Source organism: Sapajus apella, unplaced genomic scaffold, assembly GCF_009761245.1.
Source record: "Sapajus apella isolate SASKATOON/1434 unplaced genomic scaffold, GSC_monkey_1.0 scaffold16, whole genome shotgun sequence".
Taxonomy (NCBI): domain Eukaryota; kingdom Metazoa; phylum Chordata; class Mammalia; order Primates; family Cebidae; genus Sapajus; species Sapajus apella.
In genome coordinates, this window is record NW_022436956.1 from 14,946,309 (window position 1) to 14,972,377 (window position 26,069).

General features: G+C 48.8%; 1 protein-coding gene across 1 annotated transcript in view; it reads right to left on the bottom strand.

Annotated features, from left to right (window-relative positions):
• POU2F3 (POU class 2 homeobox 3) overlaps positions 1 to 26,069 on the bottom strand; it is an 81,833-nt gene that overhangs the window by 44,292 nt on the left and 11,472 nt on the right. The window contains exon 3 of the mRNA XM_032285187.1: positions 6,947 to 6,981. Coding sequence (XP_032141078.1) covers positions 6,947 to 6,981 — 35 coding nt within the window. The remainder of the gene's footprint in view (positions 1 to 6,946; positions 6,982 to 26,069) is intronic.

The window sequence follows — 26,069 nt, forward strand, 5'->3', positions numbered from 1 at the left end:
TCCTCAAAGACTTTTCCTTACCTGAATCATGTTGATTTTAGAGAAAATGTCCCATCGAACCAATTAATTACAAGTCAATTTGTACTAGGAGCAGCGAGAGAACCATGGTAGTTGCTCTGTCACATTCAAGAAAACAACGATGGAAAATCCCAGTTGGTTTAAAACTAAACGCTACACTGGGGCACACCAGGGCAATGCCTCAGGACCAGCTGGCACAGGTGTCCAGAAACAGGCATGGGAGAGCCATGTATTGGTACAGGTGAGCTTAGAATGCTGCCAAGCACGGGCTGAGAGGAAACCCCAGGCCGCTGATGCCCAGCTCATGGGGCAGGAAAGGTGAGGACAAGGACAGCTGCCTACTTGCTTCAGAATCTCTTCTGGCCTCACAGGAGTTTTGGGAGGTCCTCAAGCAACACAATGCTCAACAGCATACACAGAACACTGTCCGGATCTGCCTGGTGGAAACCCACGGCCCTGGATGATGAGGTTCCAGAAGTTACCGGAACAGAGCAGGTGTCAGGCCACCCAGGTAGGCACTTGTCATTTTGGAACCCCCAAGCTCCTTTAATCCCATTTTAACTCCCAGTGTTCTTCTGAAGTTAGCTGTTGGCCCAAAGAGCAGGAAACAGAATGGAGGGACTCCAGGCGAGGACAGCTGTGCCCGGGGCTCCTGAACGCACTTCCAGGGCACTCAGACCTTCTTTCCTCCCAGAAGGGCCCTCTTCCTGCTCTAGGCCAAACTGTCTGGGGTCCTCCCACTGCCACCACCACGCCCCTCTTTCCTTTCTCCTGCACTGCATCTCCTAGCTTTCCCAGGCTATACTCACTCCAGCCCCCTTCTCCACAAAAGGCTTCACTTCACACTGTCTCCATCTTAAGTCAACATCTTCATCTCTTCATCACCCTGTTCCTCGAACGGGAATTCTACAATCCAAGTCTCCATCATTGCCTTAACTCCTACCCACCCCTCAGCTGCAGCAACCTTGACATCCACGTGCACTGTGGACCAGACAGACAGCACGCTGAAGCCATCCCCATTTGCCTTACTGGCAAGTCCCCAGCCAGCTTTTAGGCTTCAGACTCTACTGTATTGCTCCGCATGCTCTGATGCCGTTGGCTCTCCCCACCTTCCTGAACATCTCTCCTTTGTGAGCATGGATCCCCTCCCGTCCCTTTGACCTTCCTTCCTAGTTTCATCTATAGATATCTACTTCTCAGTCTGCTTCTTAAGTGCCCTTCTCCAGGTCTGTCCTTGGTCCTCTTCCTACTCTGCACATCCTCCCCAGGAAACCCCATTCCCTCTCATCGCTTCATGTGATATAATTCAGTGGCAACTCCCCAGTACGTGTCTTCAGTCCTGCCTGTCTCCTGGGCTCCAGATCCAAATTTCTCACCATGCGAGAGAGAAATGAGCACCTACCCAGAGCTCACTCTCTGCCCTTCCTTCTCCTCCCATCATCTGGACAAGTTTGCTCTACCTCCTGTCTTCTTGATGGTGGGTTGTGGTCCCACCAATGTTCAGCGTCTCAAACTAGAATTCTCAGCCATGTTTGACTCCTCCCTCTTCTTTGCTGTCTATGTCCAATCTGTTGCCAAAATCTTCCTGATCTTATCTCAGAATTATCTCTTACAGCTGAGTCTCTCTGTGCCTACTGAAATAGTAATAATAGTACCAAATATACAGTGTATGTGTTCAAGATACTTGTCTAAGAGGTGCACACACATCACTTGACCCTCACAACAACCCTGTGAGACAGATATCATTATTCTCCCCACTTTACAGATGAGGAGATTGAGGCACATGGAGATTGGAGAACTTGTTCAAGGTCACATGGTCAGGTAGTGCTAGAGCCAGGATTCACACCCAGGCAGCCAGACTCTGGGTTTGTGTGCATAACTTTCCTTCTTTTTTGAAACAGAGTCTCAGTCTGTTGCCCAGGCTGTAGTGCGTGGCATGATCTCGGCTCACTGCAACCTCCACCTCCTGGGTGCAAGCAATTCTCCCTGCCCCAACCTCCCAAGTAGCTGGAATTACAGGCCTCCACCACCACGCCCAGCTAATTTTTGTATTTTTTAGTAGAGTCGGGGTTTCACCATATTGGCCAGGCTGGTCTTAAACTCCTGACCTCAGGTGATCTGCCCGCCTAGGCCTCCCTGAGTGCTGGGATTACAGATGTGAGCCACCGCGCCTGGCCTGTGCGCGTCACTTTCTTGCTGTGTCTCCATCCTTCGCGTTTCTGGCTACAGCAGCATTCCACTGGGCCTCTCTTGCATCAGTTCATCACTCATCCTCCCTTGCCTTCTCACCCACACTCCCCTCCAATGCTCTTCCAGTTAATGAAACTAGTCATGCTGGAGAACACCTAGTGGCTCCTGCCCGTAGAACAATCCCCAGGCTTTTCTGCTAGGCATTCGACATCTTCATAGCCTGGCCTAACCCACAAAGGGAGACAACTGACTATCTCCTAGGCCTGGAATATTCTTGCCAGCCCTCTCTGCTAGTCAAAGCTCTAGTCTTCCCCTGACGCCCACTTCAGACACCATCTCCTCTGTAATATCCTTAGGCAGTATCCCGGAGCTTAGCATTCTCATGTCTCTCACAGAATTCGCTATGCATCGTTGCAATTTATCTTGTTACAATGAACATCCCTCTATCCAGCACTTCAGAATGGCTGCATATTCAAAGCTTGAATGGATGGCCCCAGATCCAGCCTACTGGGTCCCTCTGTTTCAGCCTCTAGATTTCGAATGATTCTTTTTGCTGGCTCACACATGACCGTAAAGGCTGGAAAAATTCCATGTGACATATTTCCCTTCACCCTGTACAGCTGAAAGGTGATGTTCTTCCTCATTTCTCTCCAATGGAAAAATAAAAAAATAAAATGAAAGTAGAGTGGAAGTCAGAGTCCAACTAACCAGCCAAAATACGGCAAGAGACAAGTAATGACGCCACAACATACGGACTGTGCAGGGCCTTAGACAGCATCTCAGCCAAGCTTCTCCACTTTATTCGTCAGGAAACAGAACCCCAGGAAGAAGAAGTTTGTATAAGGCAGAAACTAGTGAGAGACAGACAGCACTGGAACCCAGAACTTCTGAGTCCCGAGTCCCTATCCAGGGGCTTAGCCTGCTGCCTCTCAAGTCTGTCTCATCTGTCCTGGAGATAGAGGACTAACCTTGATCTGGGGCCCTTGATCAACCCACACTTATCCCCCAGACAGACTCAGGCTGCCTTCCTGGGACCAGGAAGTGAACAAGCTTAGTGTGGAAACTTCCCGGTGAGTCAACGTTCCTTGCTCCTGCAACTTCAGGACTGCAGTTTACCCAGAATCTGGCTGCACCAACTGGCCTGGGGCCTTGCAACAGGCGCTTCACCCAGGGCAGTGGCTCTTCCTCTGCTCCCCGTGTCTGTAACCCCGTGTCTGTGTCAGATGCAGAGGCTGCTCCTACACAACCATTCTTTCTTCCCCTCCCCACTCCCTCTACCTCCCATTTTCTCCCAGTTAGTCATGGTGAGGTCATACTCAATCTCTGGCTCCCAGGCCTCTCCCCAGGAATGGTGTGTAGACACAGGGAGCATCAAGGCCTCCTGGGAAAAATGGGCTCTGGACTCAAAGAGATGTGGGTTCAAATCCTGGCTTAGCCAGTCAGCCAATTGTGTGACCTTCATCAGGTTATTTAATCTCTCAAATCTGTCTCTGAAAAAGGTGGGGCTGCCTGGGAGGCAGTTTCCTTACTTGTGAAATGAGGATTGTATCGCCTACCTCACTGATCTAGAGTGAGAATTAAAGGAGATAGGATGCTAGGAGCACTTGCCCCGAGCCTGGAGGTCAGCAGGTTTTAGTTTGCTTCCCTTGCTGTGGGGTATGAGGGTGTGACCCTCCAGCAGGGGCCTGGGAAGTCCTGTGTGCCCACCCGCTGGCCTGCAGGTCAGCTGGTGTGAGTGTGAGCAGAGGAGAGCTCCAGACTGAGTGTAAAAATGAACGTGACTGGGCAGAGTATCTCTTCCTCCAAAATTCCCCCCACCCTCTTTAAAGGAAAGTTCTGTCATGTCTGTTCTTGTCAGTGATGAGAATCCAAACCCCTCCCACAAGGACAACCCACCACACAAGGCTCATCCAAGGGAAACAAACTCCAGCAAGGCCCACTCCCGGCAGCAGCAACAGAGTGGAGAGGGGAAACCACACCCCAAAGATGTTCCAAGGGTCAGGGGCCTCCCTGCATGCTGCCCAGGGTCAGAGGGGGTGCTCTCATCCTTTTCTCCAGCATAAGTGTGTCTCAAGCTTCAGCCAAATCACAAGGGCAGCCAAGCCCACAGGGCCACCTCCCAGCGAGGCTGGCCTTGCCTTGTCCTGGTGTGGGAGAGGCTCCTCCCCATGCATCTCGTCCAAAGGCCTGGAGCCAGGAGAGGTGGGGCCTGGGGCCAGGAGAGGTGGGCCCTGGGCTGGGGAATCGTGAGTCCTCAGGGCAGAAAGCACAGGGCTCAGGCCACATCCCAACCTGTTTAGGATCAGGATCACAGAATCCATCAGGATCACACAATCCTTGGGAATCTCTTCCATTTTCCTGCCCTTGAAGCAAACCTAGCCAAACTATCTCTGAGATAAGAAGCTGTCTCTCATTTAAAGGCTTTGAGTGAGACGCTGACTCTACAGTCTCCCTCCCTTGGTAGTTGTTCCAGTGTTTGATAAACTGCATTGGCTGGAAATCCTTCCTCTCCGTAGCTAACTTAGCTCTCCTTTTAATTGAAGCCTATCTCAGGTGTAAAGGGAGGGTGGTTGGCTTTCATTTGTTAGCAAACTCCCAGCCTTCCTGATGAATGACACTGCAGAATTTGCCTGCCTAAAAGGTGTTGGCTTAGGACTCAACATTATCCTTCTCTCTGACTGTAAAGGATGTACCCAGAATTAACAGCCTTTTAGGAAATGTTAATAGTGACTTCAGGCCAGGCACTGTGGCTCACACCTATAATCCCAGCACTTTTGGCAGGCTGAGGAGGGAAGATTGCTTGAGCCCAGGAGTTTAAGACCAGATTGGGCAAGGTGGTAAAACCCCATCTCTATAAACAATACAGAAAATTAGTCGGGCATGGTGGTGCATGCCTGTAATCTCAGCTACTTGGGAGGCTGGGGTGGGAGGATCACTTGAGCCCAAGAGGTCAAGGCTGCAGTGAGTTGTGATTGCACCACTGCACTCTACCCTGGGCCACAGAGTGATACGCTGTCTTAAAAACAAAACAAAACAGTGACCTCAAATCATTCTATAGATAAAGGAGAGGAAGAACTTCTGTCTGCCTTTGATCTCCAGCCCCCATCCTAGACTTCTGTCTAGATCTGGACTCAGGATATCAGAATCCAGGGGAGGAACCCCTTTCCTTCCTTCTTGCTGTCTCCCTTTCCATGTCACTGTTCTCTAAAAATTCCTACCCATCCTTTAGAGATAGACTCAGATATCCCCTCCTCCATGAAGCCTGCTCTGAGTTCCTGGGAAGAATGAACTGTTTCCATTTCTATTTGATTTTATGCTTTTTACATACCTCTGGTAAAACATAAATGAGATTGTATTATAATTATTCACTTAAGAGTCAAGCTCTCCCTCTCCCTCTCTATAGACTTTCTACCCAGTCCTCATACTAGACTTTGAGCTCCTTCAAGGCAGAGGCCATGTCCTAATTTTGTGTTCCCATACCTGGCATAGTGCGAGTATTCCCCACTGCCAAATTTATGGAATAAATTAATTTTTCAGTTGAGAAAACTCAGACCAAAAATATTAACGAACTCAAGGAAGGTTATGCAGCTAGCTAGTGGCAGAAATGGGACCCAAACCCAGGCTTTCTACTCTGTGTTCAATTCTTACCCCTCTGCCCCACTCTAGGACCTCCATGACTGCTCCCTGCTTGGCTCCTGCTTAGCCTTTCTCCTCCCAGCAAACCCTCCCACTCCCGCCATCTGCTTCTGACTTCACAGCCTGCCCTACCTCCCACCCCGCCATCGTCCCATCAGCCTCCAACCTCAAGGGGCAAGTCCTCTCAGCTTCCCCCTTCTCTTTACACATCCACACCCGTCTGTCCTGCAGTCTTTCCAACACCACCCAGAACCCTCTCTAAGTAAGTCTAACCTCATTCAACTTGGTTTCCTTGCAAGGCACCAAGTTCATGTCTATGTTGCCCCCCGCCTGGTTACCTGCTCTTTTTTGAGCTCTTTCTGTCTGTTTCCCACTATGTTCCCTTTTCTATTTTTATTTTTTTTGAGACAGAGTCTTACTCTGTCACCCAGGCTGGAGCGCACTGGTTTGGTCTCAGCTCACTGCAACCTCTGCCTCCTGGGTTCAAGTGATTCTCCCACCTCAGCCTCCTGAGTAGCTGGGATTACAGGCGTATGCCACCATGCCTGGCTAATTTTTATATTTTTAGTAGAGACAGGGTTTCACCATGTTGATCAGGCTGGTCTTGAACTCCTGACCTTGTGATTCACCTGCCTCAGCCTCCCAAAGTGCTGGGATTATAGGAGTGAGCCACCGTGCCTGGCCGCTTCTTTCTTTAAGTCAGGAATTCTCTGCGGCAACCCAGGCACCTCATCCTTCCTGGCTCCATAAATTCCTCTGCACACAGTCAATTCATGCACACATCCACTCACCCAAGAGGCAATTCGGGCAAAGCAGGAAAAGAGCTGTTGTCTTAGATTTCTGGACCACATCGGGCACAAAGTTCACCCCTAAACAGGTGTTCCATTTGTCAGCCCTTTTTTGAGAGGATACTGAAGAGACCCCAACATTGGCTCATGGGTTGGGGTGGGAGATTGGGCTCAGGGTCCTTTGATCCTGAAAGCTTGGAGTTTATGAATAAACACCCCCAAATTGTACTTAATCTTGTCTTCCCCATACCAGACAGTATAGGTGTTGCCCAAAATTTATAGAATAAACGTTTCTTTCTGACCCAAGTTCTTACCTGCCTGTTGAAATCTAGGCCATTTCGATCATTTCCTAGAAGAGATAAAAATATATGTATATATTAGTTGGTAGCAGGTTTGGAAGAGGCTGAAGGTTAGGAAAAAACTAGGATGTTGAGAGGCGTGGCCATATTTCGCAAAAGAGCACCTGCTTCCCCTGTGGCTGGCATCCTCCTCCTCGACCTGTTTCCTGGAAACGTCTTTGGAAAGTCTCCTCCAGGAAGGTAATCGTCAGGTAAAGGGTCACCTTGGAGGGGAGGCTGACTTATCTGAGGGCACACAGCAAATCAGAGTCTGTGGGGAGGACAGCTGGCTATGCCAAGTGGAGAGCTCGCTCCACCGCATGCTTCTGCGCCTGGGCTTCCCTTCAGATGGCAGCTGCTATATCCCTCCAAGGACCAAGGGACCAAGAAGAGACCAGCATGGATCCCAAAGGACTCCCTAGGACAAGAAGTCATGCCACTAGCCCAGCCCTCCAGGGGAGATGACACCTAAAGTGTGTCAGCTAGATAGCTGTCTTTTTTTTTCTTTTTTTCTTTTCTTTTTTTTTTTTTTTTTGAGACAAAGTCTTGCTCTATCTCCAGGCTGGAGTGCAGTGACGCAATCTCAGCTCACTGCAACCTCTGCCTCCTGGGTTCAAGTGATTCTTCCGCCTCAGCCTCCCGAGTAGCGGGGACCATAGGCACATGCCACCACACCCAGCTAATTTTTTTGTTTTTTTAGTAGAGACGGGGTTTCACCATGTTGGCCAGGATGGTCTCGATCTCTTGACCTCATGATCCGCCTGCCTCGTCCTGCCAAAGTGCTGGGATTACAGGCGTAAGCCACCGCGCCCAGCCCCGCTGTCTGTTTTTTTCTTACCCTCAACTTTTACCATAAATCTTGGGCTGAAAAAGTAAATATGTGCTTAATAGAAATATCTTTCCATGACTGGGCAGGGTAGCTGACACCTGTAATCCCCCATTTTGGGAGGCCAAGGCAGGAGGATCACTTGAGTTCAGGAGTTCAAGCCAGCCAGGGCAACAGAGAGATCCCCACTGCTACTAAAAATACAAGCATGGTGGCACATGCCTGTAGTCCAGCTACTCAGGAGGTTGAAGCAGGAGGATCACTTGAGCACAGAGGTAGAGGCTGCAGTGAACCCTGATTGTGCCACTGTACTCTAGCCCGGGCAACAGAGTGAGACCCTGTCTCAAAAAAAGAAAAAAAGAAGAAGAAAAGCAATGCTTTTTCATTCAGAAAAAGTCTAAAGTAGTGGGAAAATCACTCTACTGAAAGGAAGCCATAATTAATATTTCTGTATATTTTATTTATTTATTTATTTTGAGACAAGATCTTACTCTGTCACCCAGGCTAGAGTGCAGTGGCGCCATCCCAGCGCACTGTAACCTCTGCTTCCTGGTTTCAAGCGATTATGCCTCAGCCTCCCTAGTAGCTGGGATTACAGGCACCCTCCGCCACACCTGGCTAAGTATTTTGTATTTTTAGTAGAGATAGGGTTTCACCAAATTGTCCGGGCTGGTCTTGAACTCCTGACCTCAGGTGATCCACCTGCCTCGGCCTCCCAAAGTGCTAGGATTATACGCTTGAGCCACTATGCCCAGCCTATGATCTTTTTTATAATTTTTTTTCATGAATATATACCACTCTGTATAGACTTTTACCCCACTTTTTCCAGTGAGCATCATAAATATTTCTCCTATGCAATTAAGGAACATCATAAATGCTTCTATACTTATAAATATTATTTTAATTGCTATATAATATTCCATTATATGGATATACCATGATTTGCTTAAACATATACCTATTGTTAGCGGATTGTTTTCACTCTTTGCTATAATAAAACTTCCTATTCACATAGCTCTCCAGGACTGGAGCTGCCACACAACCTTCCTTTGGGCCCCCTGTATTATTGGCTCTATAACAGCAAGGAAAATAATTATTTATTAAATACAGTACACTCAGAGCCCAGCACTGTGCAGCATTTGCATATATATGTACATATATATATGTATATATGTATATATATTAGGAGCTCAAAATATATTGGTTGAATGAATGAGTAAACACGTTCAAAACTCTCAAGATAGCTTTGGAATAAAGTCCAGATTCCTTGGCACAGCGTGGAATTCCCCACATGTTCTGTCTCCTGCCTACCTTTTCTGCTCTTATGCCACTCACAATCCTACCTTACCTTCTCTCCCAGGCACCCTGAGCTCCAGCCACACAAAGTACTCACTCATGTCCTAAGACACCACGCGCTCACGTCACCATGCCTCCGTGCACTGCTCCCGGGCATGAAGTCAGTCCCTCTCCCCTCTGGAATCTGGGAGGCCTCTCTGCTGGCCGTGTGGCACTCATTGTGTCACTCCCTCTTTGTCTGTATGTTTCCCTCTCCTGCCAGTCTATGAATTCCTTGAGAGCTGGATATGACACCATTTTTTTGGGTCCTCAATGGCCACAAAATGACCGCACTTCCTAAGAGGGATCAGAGGCTCAAGAAACACCTGAAAGATGAATGAGTAGGGTCTAAGATAATTTCCTTTTCCTCGGCTGTGTCCTAAACAACCACGGGCAAGTGCTGCCCTTTACTGGGTGGTCATGAGGTCATGAGGCATCTCTGAGAGCAGGTGGGCCGGCAAAGTGGGAGCAGAGGATGAAGAGCGATGGGGTCCTGAGCAAGAGGAAGAGGTGAGATGCAAAATGATCTCTGAGCAAAGCCTGGCTTTCAGATCAGCTATGATGATACATACGATCTGCTAAGGGAGCTAAACACAGGAAGGACCCACAGCCACAGTAGTTGTGTAGCAAGGGGTAGATGAAGGTGAAATTGCTTTTACCTTAAAAAAAAAAAATCCCTTTGTGACATTGTGATGTTGTAACATTGGGTTAATAAAGAGTAATGTCCAAAGACTTGACAAAAGAACAAATTCATTAATTCCGCAAGTATTTACTAAGCACAGTCTATGTGCAGGGTACTATTCCAGGCCCTGGGGAGATAATATTGGAGAGGATGGAAGTCGCTGGCTTCACGGAACTTCTTTTCTAGTTGAGAAGACAGAAGAGAACTAAGCAAACAGAAAAGCACTGAATGGCAGGATTAGAGTACAGGGGCCAGCCAGGGCCTCCCGGGAGACTGGCCCCTGGTGCTCCAGGAGAGCAGAGAGTAGTGCATGACTCAGCCCTTGTCACTCAGGTAAGAGAGCTCTCAGGAGACATGGCCTCCCTTATGGGTCCTAGCCCACGTGTCTAGGTGTAGACATAGGGATATGGCTCATAGCACAGTAAATGGGTAGAGAGTATCTTAGGCTGATCAGAAACAGGATGACCTGGGAAGGCCACTCAACGCCACTGAAGGAGGTGACATTTTCTCCGAACAAAGTGAGGACCCAGTCTTTCAAAGGCCTGGGGAAAGATCACTTCAGATGGAAAGACTGGCTCCTGAGGCAAGAACAGGCTTGCACACTGAGGAACAGTAATGACGTCAGCATGGCTGGAGAAAATAGTGATGGAGAGTTGGCGTGGGGTCCGCCAGTCGGCTTGTGATGAAGACTGCAATTTTCAATCCAAGGAAGATGGGTTGATCTGAGGGTCCTGAGCAAAGGAGTAACATGATCTGACTGAAGTCTTTAAACCTGCAGGGGTAAGAGAGGAGGAAGGGAGAACAACCGGGAGGCTGCTGCGATGGCCGGAGTGAGAGGGCCGCGGGCTGCACAGGATGGCAGTGGGGGAGGCACTGAGCGGGGCCAGGAGGCACTCGACTGGAAAGCTGACAGGGCCGGCTGACGCGGGGATGTGGAGGGCAGGGAGAAGAAAGGAATTAAGGATGATTCCAAGGGTTTGGGCTTCTTTGATGTAGTGGTGCCACGCGCTATGATGGGGTGACTTGGGGAGGAACTCAAGAGTTATGCTTGGGACATGCAGGATTTGAGATGCCAATTAGATATCCTAGAAGAGGTGGGAAAGTGAGTTTGACTCAGGAAAAGTGTTTGGTCAGGAGGTAGCAGTTGGGTAGCCCTCAGCTTGTGGGTGGTTCCTAAAGCCACAGGACCCAGTGAGGTCACAAAGGAACTGAGCCCAGATGAGGAAGAAAAAGGAATCAAGGGTGGATAATGAGGAGGCACCAGCCAAAGAGGCTGAGGAAGAGTGGGCAGTCAGGTCGAAGGAAGACAGGGCACGTGTGCCACCCTGGGGGGTAAGAGGGGAGGGGCTTTCAAGAGGAGGAGATGACATGCGTTTGAATGATACTTTTTGATAGAAAGTAAGAAAAAAAGCATTGTATAACAGTTTGACTTGGAGAAGGTCATCAGGTTTGTGGACAATCAAAAAATGTCTTCACTTTGGATTCCTGTGAATGTCATTATGATGTTGTTTGTGAGTCCTACGACACGAAAAAAGTGTGTAAGCACAATTAAGAGATTAATTTGAAAACTCACAAACACAATCAAACATTTCTGTTGCCCTGAAGTTTTGCCGTGGCCCCCTTCTCAAGAGGCCTTTCACCCTGACGATGCACCTGCTTCTCTTGGAGAATGATGATGGAGTTTCCCCTTCTCATCAAATTTTTTCTTACCTGCAGCAGTATTTTTCATTTTCCTTGTTCCCAGGCAAACTGAATGGCAGGATTAGAGTGCAGGGGCCAGCCAGGGCCTCCCGAGAGACTGGCCCTTGGTGCTCCAGGAGGGCACACAGTAGCGCATGGCTCAGCCCTTGGAGCTCAGGTAAGAGAGCTGTTGGGAGACACGGCCTCCCTCATGGCTCCTAGCCCATGTGTCTAGGTGGAGACATAGGGACATAGTGGAGGCATTAGGTTCCTATCTGGTGATGCTGTTGATTCTCCCTCCAGATCTGGCTGAAGAGGAACTGACGCAGCCCTCACTTTACTGCCAGGCTTGTTCTGGATTTCCTTCTGTGGTCACTGGACTTGTTCCATGGAGCAGCTCTCCCCACCCAGCCTACAGGAAGGCCTTGGTGGTGGTACCTGGGAACTGCAGACTGTGATTTAGCTCATGGGGGCTCTGCTGTGGCCCCAGTGCTCCAGATTAAGGCAATTGGCCAGTCATTCCTGGAATGCTTAAATTCATTCATCTTTGAAACAGCACTAGGTACTCTTCTTTCCCAGAGAAAGGGAGGGATTCAATGATTATATTGTGTTAAATACTGGTCCATGATCACCAGACACTTTTCTAATCCTGTAAGACACTGTGTGGAAGAGCAGCAGGGTATATTTAGAAAGAGTCCTGGACCAGAAGTCAGAGGACTGGGGTTCAAGCCCGAGTTCCATCACCACCAAGCTATGTGAACTTGGTCACAGCAGGCACTTCCTGATATCTCAGTCATGATTCTTGTTGCATTCCCTTTCCAGGAATACAGTGAAAAGTGAGTGAGATAAGCTGAGAGCCAGGCTTTTAAACTGCAGAGCTGGGTTCCAGACACCCTAGACCACTCTCTCCCAAAAGGTGGAGCCTGATCTTGTGTTAAGGACTTTGCCTATGGTGCTCCCTCTGAAATGCCCTTCTCTCCTCCTCTTCTACCTAGAAAATACTCATCCTTCAAGACTTAATTCAAATGTTACATTCTCCAAGAAGTTTATTCAGAGCAAAACAAAGATTTCCTCCTCTGTGTTTCTGCACCATTCATTTTTTCATTCATTCATTGACAAGGTCTGCCTCACTCTGTTGTCCAGGCTGGAGTGCAGTGGTATGATCTCAGGTTACTGAAACCTCCGCCTGCTGGGCTCAAGCAATCCTCCTACCTCAGCCTCCAGAGCATCTGGGACTACAGCCATGTGGAACCATGCCCAGCTAATTTTTCACTTTATTTTTTTGTGGAAATGAGGTCTTATTATATTACCCAGGCTGGTCTTGAACTCCGGGCCTCAAGTGATCCTCCTGTCTTAGCCTCCCAAAGTTCTGGGATTATAGGCATGAGCTACTGCACGAGCTCGTATCCCTTGTAGCACATACCATGCTTTTTAGAGTCAGTGGCTTATATGTCTATTTCCCTCATGAGATTATAAACTCCCAGAACGCCAGGGTTATTATATCTTGCTCATCTTGTGCCCCAAGTGTCTAAAACAGTGTCTGACACATAGTAGGTACGAAAGGACCATGTATTTAGTGGATCCAAATCACTGAGAAACTGTGACATAAACTAACCTCTTCAGACCCAAGAAACCACAGACATCCGTATTCACAGAAACCTGAACACGTTCTATTTCCAAGCCCTGGCTCCGTCTTTGGAAGATGGCTGCCACTGCAGAAAAACCAGAACAGGAGAGAACACATATGGCCAGCAGCATTGTTTTCAGAGTCCAACACCAAAGTCTAATCACGGAGGGGAAAACACCTTTCTGAGGTCACACATAGCCTCAGAGAACCTGAACCAGGACAGCGGCTCAGATTTCTCAACTATCAAACTCACACCGTTCTTTCAATAAATCCAATGCATTGAGTGACGCAGAAAAAACAACCGAGTATGGCTTTCGACTTTCACCAACAGCTTAGGCTAATGAAGAGGACAGAGGCAGATAAGTCTGGAAGTGATTCAGAGCAGAGAGCAGAAAGCAATACATAAAAGCAGACCACAGAATCAGAATTAGGAAATATTTGGCAGCCTCTAACAGGAGACCTAAACCAACAAGATAAAATGTAACAGGAACAAATACAGTCCCACATTAAGGCTAAAAAAGTGAACTATATAAAATCAAAGTTAGGGGAGGTGGATCTGTACGCTTGGAAATGGTTAAGATGGTAAATTTTATGTTGTGCATCTTTTTTAACTATGATAGAAAAATTTTAAAAAGTAAACCAAAGGTTTTATTAGGGAATTCTAATTTTGACAAATAACGTAAACTGGAAGTCCGCTTTTCAACTTCATATTGGATAGTCAGTTAAAGTAGTCCAGTTGCACAAAGATATGGCCCACTTTTAAGACTATCTGCTACAACACGGAACCTGATAAAGACTGCTTTCAGCAGTACCAAGAACCAGCCACGAACTGGAACCAAGAATAGACATAATCATAGCTGATACATAAGGCAATTAAAAATTCGTGTGCATATTTTAAGATACTTTACCATCAAAATTGCCGTGAGAATTAAATGAGGGATTGTTTTGTGTGATAATGATATTGTGCTTAAGAAGGAAGATGTGTTCATGTTTTAGAGATGCATATTCCCATATTTAGGACTGAAATATTATAATGTCTGCAATTTACAAGAAAATATTCCAGTAATGAGAATGGCAAGAATTTGATGGTTGCTGAGAAGGGGTGATGGGTGCATGGGGGCTCATCGTATTAGTCTCTCCTTTTGTGTTTGTTTGAAAATGTCCAGAATCAAAAGATATTAACAATACATTTATCAGTAAAATACTTCAGAAAAATAGATGAGTCAATCATGCTGAAATGTTCATTATTAAATCCAGATGATGGGTATGTGGCTGTTCATTGAAGTTTTTTTTTATTTTCTGTATGTCTGAAAGTTTTCAAAATAAAAGTTGAAAAAGTTCATTGAGGGAACATTTGAAAGCACCTGGCTCTGTGCCTCATGCAGTCAGTGCTGATATAAATGTCAGTGGACTTTTCCTTCCTCCCCACACCGTGGTCTGGAAGTGAAGCAGGCTTAGCCTGCAGCTCCAAAGAGCAGAGCAATGGTAGGAGCTGTGCGGAAGCAGGCCTCCTCTCAGTATAAGGAAGAACTTTGAAGAAAGTGAAACTGTCCCACAGTGAAGCCTGCAGCTCACAGAGTTCCCCATCTCCAGGAATATTCAAGCGGAGGCTGCTTATTTTAGGGCTGTCACAGAAGTGATGTTTGAATTGATGAGGTAATTTGATAGCATCAAAGGGGATCTCAAGTGGCCTCCCAAATTCCCTCCATCTGTAAGTCTTAGGATTCAATGCATTTGGATGAAACGTACCAGGACTTTTTCTTCCCCTCCCAGAATCTTGTCACTGTCTACAGCATCTGCAAGGAGAGGCACAGGGAGGACCAAAGAACTCTCTTCACCATTTCCCTTGGTCCTGTTTGTTCTGCATACAAATAAAAGATTAAGTACACAAAAGGGAGGGGTGGGGCAGGAAGGGCTCACGAAGGAAGTTCCAGAATCCCCTATTTGGAGGTCTTGCGGGCAAATGGATGAGATCTGTGCAAAGCTGGAAGGGCCAACAGCTGGGATCTCTCCAGTCCTCTTTGGGATCTCATGGACCCCTGGCAATCTCTGGGCCAGGAGGCCTCCATGGCAAGAAAGTGGGAGAGGGCATAGACCTAGGAACCCTGGCTCGTAGGGCTGGGAGGGACCGCAGGAGATCGTCCAGGCCTTTGGGAAGATGTAGTTTTATTATTCACCTCATTTTACAGGTGAGGAAACTGAGCCTGAGCCTGAACAAGGGTAAGTGACTGCACAAAGTGAAAAAGCTTTAAAAGCATGTAGGTATGCGGGGAATGATCCTTGGGGGGGGGGCAAAAAAAACAAAAAACAAAAACCATGTCTCCAACCCCAATGCAGTGTGTACTTCCCACTCTAGGATGACTCCATTCTTGTAATTTTTTTTTTTTTGAGACAGGGTCTCGCTCTGTCATCCAGGCTGGAGTGCAGTGGGATGATCATGGCTCACTGCAGCCTTGATCTCCTGGGCTCAAGCCATCCTCCCACCTCAGCCTTCCATGTAGCTAGGACCACAGGTGTGCCACCACAATTGGCTAACTTAAAAAAAAAAAATTGTAGAGACAGAGTCTCACTATGTTGTCCAGGCTGATCTGGAACTCCAGGGCTCAAGCAATTCTCCTGCCTCAGCCTCCCAAAGTACTGGGATTACAGGCGTGAGTCACTGTGCCTGGCTCTGGCATCTCTCAAACTCGGAAAATGTCTGAAGACTCATCCAACACCCACCTTAGCCCCCCAACACCAGCATAACCTTGCTCCCACACAGTACCCAGGACTGTGCATCTCCAATAAACAGTTCCCAGTGAGAAGCCAAGCCGGAGGTGGAGGGATTTGGGTTAAATATGAAGAGAACATCTAGGTCCACAGAATTTGAATTAAGTGATCAAGAGGGTAAAAGGCACACTAACATTCTAGGGAGCCCCAGGATTCCAGTACAATCTCCTTAGGCCAAGATGGCCACAATAACCAATGAAGTCCTGCAGAGAGGGTCCAAGGATCAGAATGGAGGAGGTGCCCAGTGTCAAAAACAGCCTCCGCCTCTACCTCTCCTCCTCTTGCATCCATGGACAGTGTGGAGGCCAATCAGCAGTGACTTGAGCTGCCCAGCCTAGCCCGTAACACCAAGAGCTGGGCCTGGGGCCCCTAGGAGGGCCCTGCTTTCCCACCTCTGAGCTGAGGCAACAGCTCAGCCTGGAAGGCTGATTTGCATAGCTCTGGCAGCCCTGGGATGTGAGTTTGCCTGGGGAGCAATTCTCTGGGTGAGGGAGGTGGAAGCGCCAGAACTGTTCAAGCAGGATTTTTCACTTCTGCCTGGTAAACAATGCAGAGAACATTCGGCAATGGGGCCGAGCCTCTCCCATTTCTGGTTCTCTTCTCACCAGCTCTGCTTTCCAGTATAACCCAGAAGGACTTCCAGTGACACTACAGGACCACTTGGCACCTTGCTGGCACTTCCTGGGAGAGCAATCATTAAGCTACTGTGACCTTGGAAGCGCTCCTGAGCAGCCAGCCACCAGAGCAAACGGAGAGGCTTCCAGCGTGGCCAGCCCAAACCAGGCTTTCTCCAGGATGCCCCCAGACATGATGCCTATCTTTTTTTGTATTTGAGATTCATCCAATGAACTGGGAAGTGTGGTCTAATGGTTACAGTTCTGTCCAGAAAACACACAGTAAACTAGGTTCTAGGGTCCCGTCGGAGGCTCTTTTATGCTGCACTTTGGTGAGTGGCTTCACCTCTGTAGCCTTCAATTTCCTCTAAATATTATATTAAATCAAAAAGTTGCTATCTCCATTCCTGCCGCTTCCTTCTTAGGAGTGAGGAAATATTTAGGAAGAGCCTGAAAGCAATCCTTGAAGTCACCTGAAGAACAGGAGCCAGAAGGCCCCATGAGGGACTGTGGGAAGAGCACTGGCTTAGGAGTTGGGAGGTCTGGGTCTTATTTCTCCACTAGCTGAGAGTCCTGAGTCAAGCCAGGGTGTGGATGGCAAATGCAAAGACATCACCTGTGTGCAAGCCATGCCCAGGGCAGACATCACTAATGGATCCTGGCTTTCCCTTTTCCTTCCCTAAACTCAGGCCTCAGCGACCACCAGAGATGACCAGAATTAGTGCTCCTGAGGACACTCACTTGCTGCTCCAAGACTGGATGATCTCCTAGGTTCTCTCTACCCCTGGCAGTCTGTGGACTGGGTTGCGGGGGGTGGGTTTCATGGTTTAAAGCTTATACTTCTCTACCCAGAGGAGAGTCAATGTGAACAACCTCAGGGCTCCCTTGTGAGGGCCTATTAGCATCCTGATGACTTTGCTTCACATGCAGTCATGAGCGCAAACCCTGAAGCCTGCTCTCCAGGCTGGTCCCACAGATACCAGGAGGCTAGGGCCATGCCACAGGGGACAGGGGAGCTCTGCTGCACCTGCCTTTGCTAAAGAGAAGCTCAGCACCTCCCCGGTGTCCGCCTGCAATTTTTCATGCCATTTGTGGAGAAAGGGAAGGTTCCTCACTAAGGTCTCCTTTTTTGTTAGGAGATATACCCCACATTTCTTCTTGATCTGAGCTGCCTCCCATTCAACAGCAGATTCCCCCCTCAACCCCTTCTCCTGTTGGTCACACTCTGATGCTGCAGTCATGGAGACAGGGGCAAAAGTGGCAGCATGGTCAGGGCTAAGTGGAAGGAGCATGCTGAGCAGACGGCACCAGGTTTCAGAAAAGAAGTGTCCAGGCACTCAGGCCACTGCTTCAAGGAACGGGGCCAGAAGATCCAAGCTCCCCATCAAAACCTCAACTCATAGTCCCCTGGCCTTGGAAAAATAGTAAAAGTCCAACTTCAAAGGAAGTTAAGTAAGAGCTCTGTTCTAGTGGCATCCAAAAACACATCTCAGAGAAACACCCCACCCACATGCTGTTTTTCTATCAGAGCTAGAGAGGACCAGAGACTCCTAGTTCTGGACCCACCATTTACAGGTAAGGAAACTGAGTCCCAGAGAGGCCATGTAAAGTGCTACAGGTCACATGACCAGCAAATGGCAACATAGGGACAAAATCTCTAAGCTCCAATGTCCAGACTTGGCTCTCCCCACGACAGCCCATGTGGTTCTTTAAACATTGATTCCAGACCAGCACCACCACAGCCCTACCCTAGCCTTGCCAGGGGAAGAGGCTCAGAGAGGTTTAAGGTTAGTAAGAGTCCAAGGGGCTCTTTCCTAGTCCTCTCCCCTAGTCTGAGGAAAGTGGGAGTGAGAAGGGGGGAAAGAAAGAGCAGGAGGAGCTACCAGAGGCACAGGATTCAGTTGGGCTCTGGCTCTCACGTAGGTGCAAAGTATCCTCAGTGCAGCTCAGAGGGGTGCTCAGACCTGTAGATGCTTTCTCACATATGTAAAACAACTCACACTTTTGAAAACTGCTACAGAGGCCAGGTGCGGTGGCTCATGCCTGTAATCCCAGCGCTTTGGGAGGCCGAGATGGGCGGATCACCTGAGGTTGGGAGTTCGAGACCAGCCTGGCCAATATGACAAAACCCCATCTCTACTAAAAATACAAAAATTAGCTGGGCGTGGTGACAGGTACCTGTAATCCCAGCTATTTGGGAGGCTAAGGCAGGAGAATTGCTTGAACCCGAGAGGCGGAGGTTGCAGTGAGCCAAGATTGAGCCACACTATACTCTAGCCTAGGCAACAGTGAGACTGTCTCAAAAAAAAAAAAAAAAAAAGGAAAGACAAGAAAGAAAAAGAAAACTGCTACAGATAGACTCTCATTTCATTCATTCCTCACAATGTCTTACAAATAAGGAAACTGAGGCTGGAGGAGGTTATGTAACTTGCCCAAGGTCATTTGCTCCAGAGCTGGAGAGAAGGAACTCAGATTTCCAAGTCGTGGCTCCGAGGTCCCTGTCTAGCCACCAGAACGCGTGGTTCACAGTGACATGCCCTGCAGTTGTTCCTTCATTTTACAGCACACTTCCATGTCCATTTTTTATTTGATCCTCACTGAGGATCTGAGGGCAGGAGTTACAGAGCTCTCCCCTCTTCTCTGGAGCGGTGTCCCTAGGGCTGGAGTGCAGAGAAGAGGTGCACTCAGAGGCCCTGAGAACAGAGCAGAAACCCTTGTGGAGGAGCCAGTGAGAGGTTAGAGCCACAGAACCCCAGGCGAGGGTCACAGAGAGCCCCTAAAAGTGAGAATTGAAGGGAATGGTGACCCTGAGACGTGGCAGCAGCAGGCCACCTGATGCTGGGCCATTTCTGAGGGAAAGGTGTTGGGAGAGGGGAAGCTTTGTCCAAGGAAAGAACAAAAGAGCAGAAAGCAACAAAATGAAAGCAAAGGACAGAGGACCTGTTTCTGGGGCGGAGAAATGGCTCCTAAGGAAATATCGGCCTTGAACTCTTGCTGTGACCTTGGGAAAATCATCCCCCTTCTCTGACCCCAGTCTCCTCCCCTATAAAATAGGAAAATAGGGCAAGATCAGAGAATTTTCAAACATTTTGGCAGCAGAACACTGTTTTCAAATAATAAGGATTAATTAGTAGCTGACATTTATTGAGCATTTATTACGCACCAAGCTTTGTAGTAAACATTTTATACACATGACAGTATTTAATCCTCACAACTACCCTGTGAGTGGGTGTTCTTATTATCCCCATTTTACAGATGAGGAAACTTGAGGCTCAGAATGGTTAATTACCTTGCCCAAGGTTACTGATTAATAAATCACTGGGTAGGGACTCAAGCCCACATCTGTCTACCAGCAAAGGCTGTCCATACTATACCATGTTGTCTCCAAATGAAGCCTCATATGAAGTTGCTGCAGAAACTCAAGGGGAAAAAGGACTTTTAGGTCTTCTGGAACCATACCTAACATCTAGTGTCAGTGAATCTGCCCCATCTCTCAGCACTAGGTCCTGGGAGGAGGAGGAGGTGTGTCCACCAGCTCCCTCCCCTTCTTCCTGCCATGTGCCTGCTTCCTAAGAAGCAAAGACACACTTGAGTTAGGATCAACACGAGGAGCCCACTGTGAGTGGATGTGACACATGCAGCTCCCTGGGTGGCAGAGTGGGCTTCTTGTAGGGTGACAGTCAATGAATCATGCTTCCAGCTCGAGAGTCCTGGACGTGTGTGGTGGACAAGACGGTGTGCTGATCACGAGTGAATATACACGCAAGCCTGCCCAGGAAACAGGTTATTTCCTAACTGAGGTTCCCTGGAGTGGCGGGTGGGGCACAGCACCCACCATGTGGACACTTTGTCTTCCTGATACTAATAATAGCAAATAGCATTATCATCTGGCAGGCGCTCTTCTAAGTGCTTTACAAATGTTAACTCATGAATCCTCACAGCAGCCCTAGGCGGTAGCAACTATTATTACCCCCGTTTCATAAAGTTACGGAGCCTTTAAGTAACTATCCCAAGGTCAGAGCAGAGGAGCCCTTCTTAACACATTAGAGACACTAAGGGGTGCAACGATTCACACTGCTCGGAGAGCCTGACAAATACTAACTGATGTGTCAAAAGGATTAGTGTGTGCTCACAGATCCCAGCATCTCAGAGCTGGAAGTTGTTTTAGAGACCCTCAGATTCAGATCCTTCATCTTATGCACAAACTCAGGCCCCAAGAGGGACAGTAACTCATGTGAGGTCGCAGGTTGGTGATGAGTCCAGAATCCATCTGTTCTCACACCTCTTCTGCCAAACAAAAGAGTGCAGGGATTCCTCTCCGGCCTCACTGAGGGACAACCTGAGACAATCAGTTCAAGGTCAGCAGAGGAAGAAAGGTGTGGACCCAGCCCAGAACCCACTCAGGGGTCCTTCCCAGGAGCTCAGACGTCCTCAGGACACCGAGGGGCTAAACGGAGCCCCGGTGCAGGAAGGGACAGAGACCTAGCCGGCTCTCCTGTGAAGTCCTAACACCAAGCCCAGTGCAGGCTCCTGGTCTCCTCCGACCAACCCCAGCTCTCTGGGCCGTGGAAATGGGGTGGGAAGGGAGCCAGCCAAGTACACACCTCCCTTTGATAACTTGGAGCCCTGGAGCCGACATTTGCCAGCCGGCTTAACCCCTTTTGTCCAAGCTTCCCTCCTCAAGAAAACCTTAATCATCCTCATTTGAATTTCAAATGACCTCTCCCCCTCCCCACCCCAACAGACTTTGAGGCAGGGATATGGAAATTCACCCTGCAGTATGGAAATCATCGCCCTATGCAAATTGGGCGCCGAGACCCCATCGTCATAGCAACCACCCAGTTTCCTCTCCTTTAGGCACCTCTCTGGGCTCCCTGGTTTAGATTTTTCATTCTTTTTTCCAGCCCAAGCAGCTGAAGGGTGGGCAAGCCCCCTACTGGGGCAGGTGAAGTGTCATGTCCCCAGGTGAAGAGCCCAGTGAGGTCCAGATATGCCAGGCCACCTGCCCACACCTCTCGTACAAACCTGGACTGGGCACACCCAGGCAAGACCAACTGCTGGTTTTTCCAGCTGGGCTAAGCCAAGGGTGGGCTAGGCTGTGATGGGGAAGCCCGGGAGTCTGGGGGAGACCATGAGGCCCCCAGAGGTGGCAGGCAGGAGAAGAGAGACATGGGGGGCTTTGGTGGTGCCAGTGGTAGGAGATGAAAGGCAGTATGTGGAACCTGTATGTAAAATGCCATGCAAATGAACACCTATTATTTTTTGAGTCAACAACAGCACTGATGCTTTTGGTAGATGCCTGCAGCTGTTTCCCATGCTCTTGGCTTGGCACAAAGGCCTGCCCTCCCTGAGTCTCCCAGGGATCTGCTGTTACTCCAGGAGCGCCCACCAGCAAGCTCACCAGTCCAGGGAAAGCCCAAGTGGGCACTTTGAACTCTTGGTGTCTGAAGCCCATAGGAATGAAACCCAGTCACTTCTGAAGACTCTGGTCAGCATCCTGCCCTGTCCTGCCAGATCCCCCAGGCTCCAGTGTGGGAGGGAGAACTCCAGTAGCCCCTGGGGTGACCTCAAGCCACTCCCCTTTTAAGCATTCTCAGCTTGACTGGCCCTCTTCCTCCAAACCAAAGCCTGTGGGAGTGGGGATGAGAGGAGGGGCTCCTCCTCATCCCCTTTCTACTGCTTCCCCTCCTAGACAGTCCTAGGGGTGGGTCATCCTGTATAAGCCCTTGAGGTGGGGGAGGGGTCTACACAGACCCAAAACAAATGCTGGCCCCAAGCTCCAACCAGCCATCTCTTCTGCCCACCACCCCCCGACAACAGTTTCAAACCCCACCCCCCCCAAGGACACAAATCTGCCTTGAAAGAACAAACTCGACCAGAAAAGAGACTGTCTCTAGGTGCACCCTGCACTCTGGGGTCTGAAGTCTGTGTCCATTTGTCTGTGTGGGTGCTTGGGGGCTTGGTTGGGACAGGCTGAAGCTGCATTATCAGTTGCCTGGGATCTGGCTGCTTTTCAAGCCCCTAAGACTTATCCTAATTTGGTTGCTCATTTCTTTCTGAATTCTTTTTCTACTTTTTCAGCATTCTTTCACAGGCAGGTGTTCATTGCCCTAATCATTTCTGGGGTGGGGGTCGGGGGTGAACTCAAAACACTAAAAGGATTTACTCTCAGCTTGGGGCTGGGGGAGTCTGCAATTTCAGGTGCCTTAGTGAAGGACTGAGGCCCAGAAAGCTGTGGTGGCCTGAGTCTTTGGATGATGCTCAGTGCTCAGTCTCCTAGTCTGCAGGGTAGGTGGGTATCATGCCACCCCTGCCAGCAAAGGACAGACTGGGACCCCCCTCTCCTGCTGGATCCCCCATCATCATCCCCCAACATCTCCAAGAGGACATTCTAAGGAGGTCATAGGAAGATGCATCCAGGGTTGGGTGGAGCCATTGCTCATGGAGGCCACAGGAAAGGGACTTTCTAATACACAACGCAAACTCCACGAAGGTAGGGTACCACAAGATATGGTCCAACGACCAAAGCTGGTCTGTGCACTGTTGAGGTCCGGGACCAGATATGGACAAACAGTGAGTGTGAGAATTTAGAAACGCTAGGTGGGTGCAGTGGATCACACCTGTAATCCCAGTATTTTGGGAGGCCAAGGTGGGTGGATCACCTGAGCCTGGCCAACATGATGAAACCCTGGCTCTACTAAAAATACAAAAATTAGCCAGGCATGTGCCTGTAGTCCCAGTTACATGGGAGGCTGAGGCAAGAGAATTGCTTGGACCCAGGAGGCAGAGGTTGCAGTGAGCCAAGATCATGCCACTGCACTCCAGCCTGGGTGACAGAGCAAGACTCCAACTCAAAAAAAAAAAAAAAATTTAGAAATGTTAGCACATCCAAGCATTCCATCAGTGGGACCCTCCAGCTGAATTGGGTGTGAGCCCGTTTGGGTGTGGTTGAGCGTGCATGGGTGTGTGCAAGCTGCTTGCTGTCGGGTACAGTAGGTCTGGGTACACGTCTGTGATGGGCTGGAAACCTAAACACTGGTCCTCCACCTCTCAGACTGAGAAGCAGTGCTCTAAGGAATGACCAGTCATAAACTAAGGGAACTCTGGAAGGTAAAAGATGGCTCACGGATGCCTCCTGCACCAGGCTCCGTCTCCTTTTTCTCCCTTTTGGTTGAACAGAAAAGGAGTCCACATTCTCCTGGGGGCTGCAAAGGTGGCAACTGGGGTCAAGGGGTGACCATTTGCTTAAGGAGATCTCCAAGAGAAAGAGGGAATGGCATCGGGCAGGACTAGCCCCGCTCCTCATGGCTCATCTGAACTGCATGATCCTGCCCTGCCGCTTACCCTAGTCCTGGGTGTTGGCCTGGGAATCTATAGATGAGGAAGTATCTATAGTTGTAAGTCATGGTACAGATGTGAGCTGCTGTTGTGGCTGTTTTATTTGAGAAGGTTCTCTGAGCAGTGGAGGCAGACAGGCAACTCCTGGCACCACAGGCTCTTTCCCTGCGATATCTGGTGCATGGAGCCACAGTCTGAAGCCTGAGTGGTGAATCAGCATCTATGAACTTCCCTGTCACAGAAAGCAGAAACAAGCTGGGGTGGAAGCCACCCTGAGAAGGGCAGAACAAGGCTGGGCGCGGTGGCTCATGCCTATAATCCCAGCACTTTGGGAGGAGGATGCAGGTGGATCACTTGAGGTCAGGAGTTTGAGACCATCCTGGCCAACATGGTGAAGCCCTGTCTCTACTAAAAATACAAAAATTAGCTAGGCACGGTGGCGTGCACCTGTAATCCCAGCTATTCTGGAGGCTAAGGCATGAGAATCACTTGAACCCGAGAGGCAGAGGTTACGTTAAGCCAAGATCACACCACTGCACTCCAGCCTGGGCAACAAAGCGAGACTCCATCTCAAAAAAAAAAATAAAATAAAATAAAGGACAGAACAAGAGACAATGGACTTACACAGCAGCATGAGGCTCTTAGGTGAGAGAAAAGAAAGGACTTCCAGGCACTAAGGATGGCATCCTGTAAGAATAGGCAGCCACACCCAGGAACAGCGGCTCATGCCTATAATCCCAGCACTTTGGGAGGCCAAGGCAGGCGGATCAGGAAGTCAGGAGTTCCAGACCAGCCTAGCCAACATGATGAAACCCTTTCTGTACTAAAAACACAAAAAATTAGCAGTGAATGGTGGCACACGCCTGTAATCCCAGCTACTTGGGAGGCTGAGGCAGGTGAATTGCTTGAACCTGGGAGACAGAGGTTGCAGTGAACCGAGATCATGCCGCTGCACTCCAGCCTAGGCAACAGAGCAAGACTCCGTCTCAAAAAAAAAAAAAAAAAAAAAAAAAGGACAGCCAAAAGGAATTGTGGGGTTGGTTTTTCTTAGAGATGTAAAATAGACAAAAAAAAAATAAGTCTCTAAGAAAGTAGAATCTCTCATTTTCCAGGGCTGGTTTTGAAATGTCTCCAAAAGAAGAGAAAGGCATGGACAAGATGTCCTGTCAAGAATTCGTATCAGGAATATCATGACCCCTCAATGTCTGGTGAGTTACAGTTTCATTCCTCTCTTCCAGTGAGGTAGGGGATGAAGCCAGTACAGACTGAGGAGCAGACGCTAGAGGCCACCTAGCCCACCGCTTCATTTTATTCCTGCTCTACCCTTCTCCTCCCATTATGACGAGGAATTTCAAGTCCTGGGCACAAGTGCACGCAGGACTTAATGATGCACTGTGAAAATTGTACACCATCATACAAATACAGTTCAGACTTGCTCTGTCATTTCATCATAAAAAAGGGAGTGTGAATGTGTGTGTGTGCGCACGCACATGCTCACACACCTGCCTCATCTAGCGATGGTTGTCAGCCAGGCGTGATGGCTCACGCCTGTAATCTCAGCACTTTGGGAGGCCATGGTGGGAGGATTGCATTAGGTCAGAAGTTCGAGACCAGCTTGGGCAACGTAGCAAGATCCTGGCTCTACAAAAAGATAATTTTAAAAAATTAGCCAGGCATAGTGGTACACACCTGCAGTTTCAGTTACTTCAGAGGCCGAAACAGGAGGATCACTCGGGTGCAGGGGTTCAAGGTTGCAGGGAGCTACGATCACCCTACCATACTCTAGTGTGGGTGACAGAGTGAGCCACTGTCTTGAAAAAACTAAATAAATAAAAATGGTTGTCAAGTACTTACTAGATTTCTCCTGTCCTCTCTGCCATCTTAAGAATAGTTTTATTAATATCTGGACTGAAAAATCACACTCATCTCTAAAAGTCTTCTGCCTCTTCCCACCTGGAACCTCACCTCTTACTTGTCATTTTCAGCTGGTTTTCTTGGAGGCAGCAGGGTCTCATTCTTTCTCTGGGACCTTATGAGAATCACCAACGTCCTGGGCCTCAGTAGTGCTTCCCTCTAAATCATTTCTGTACCTTCTGGAAGCCATGCTGAAAATCCCCAGGGTTAGGTGGGGTGACTTTCTGCAGAGGGTCCCCAAACAGCAGACTCGCCTCTGAGGTCCTTCTGCAGGGTGGGGCCGATGTGAGTCATTCCTCCTCACAGACCAGACA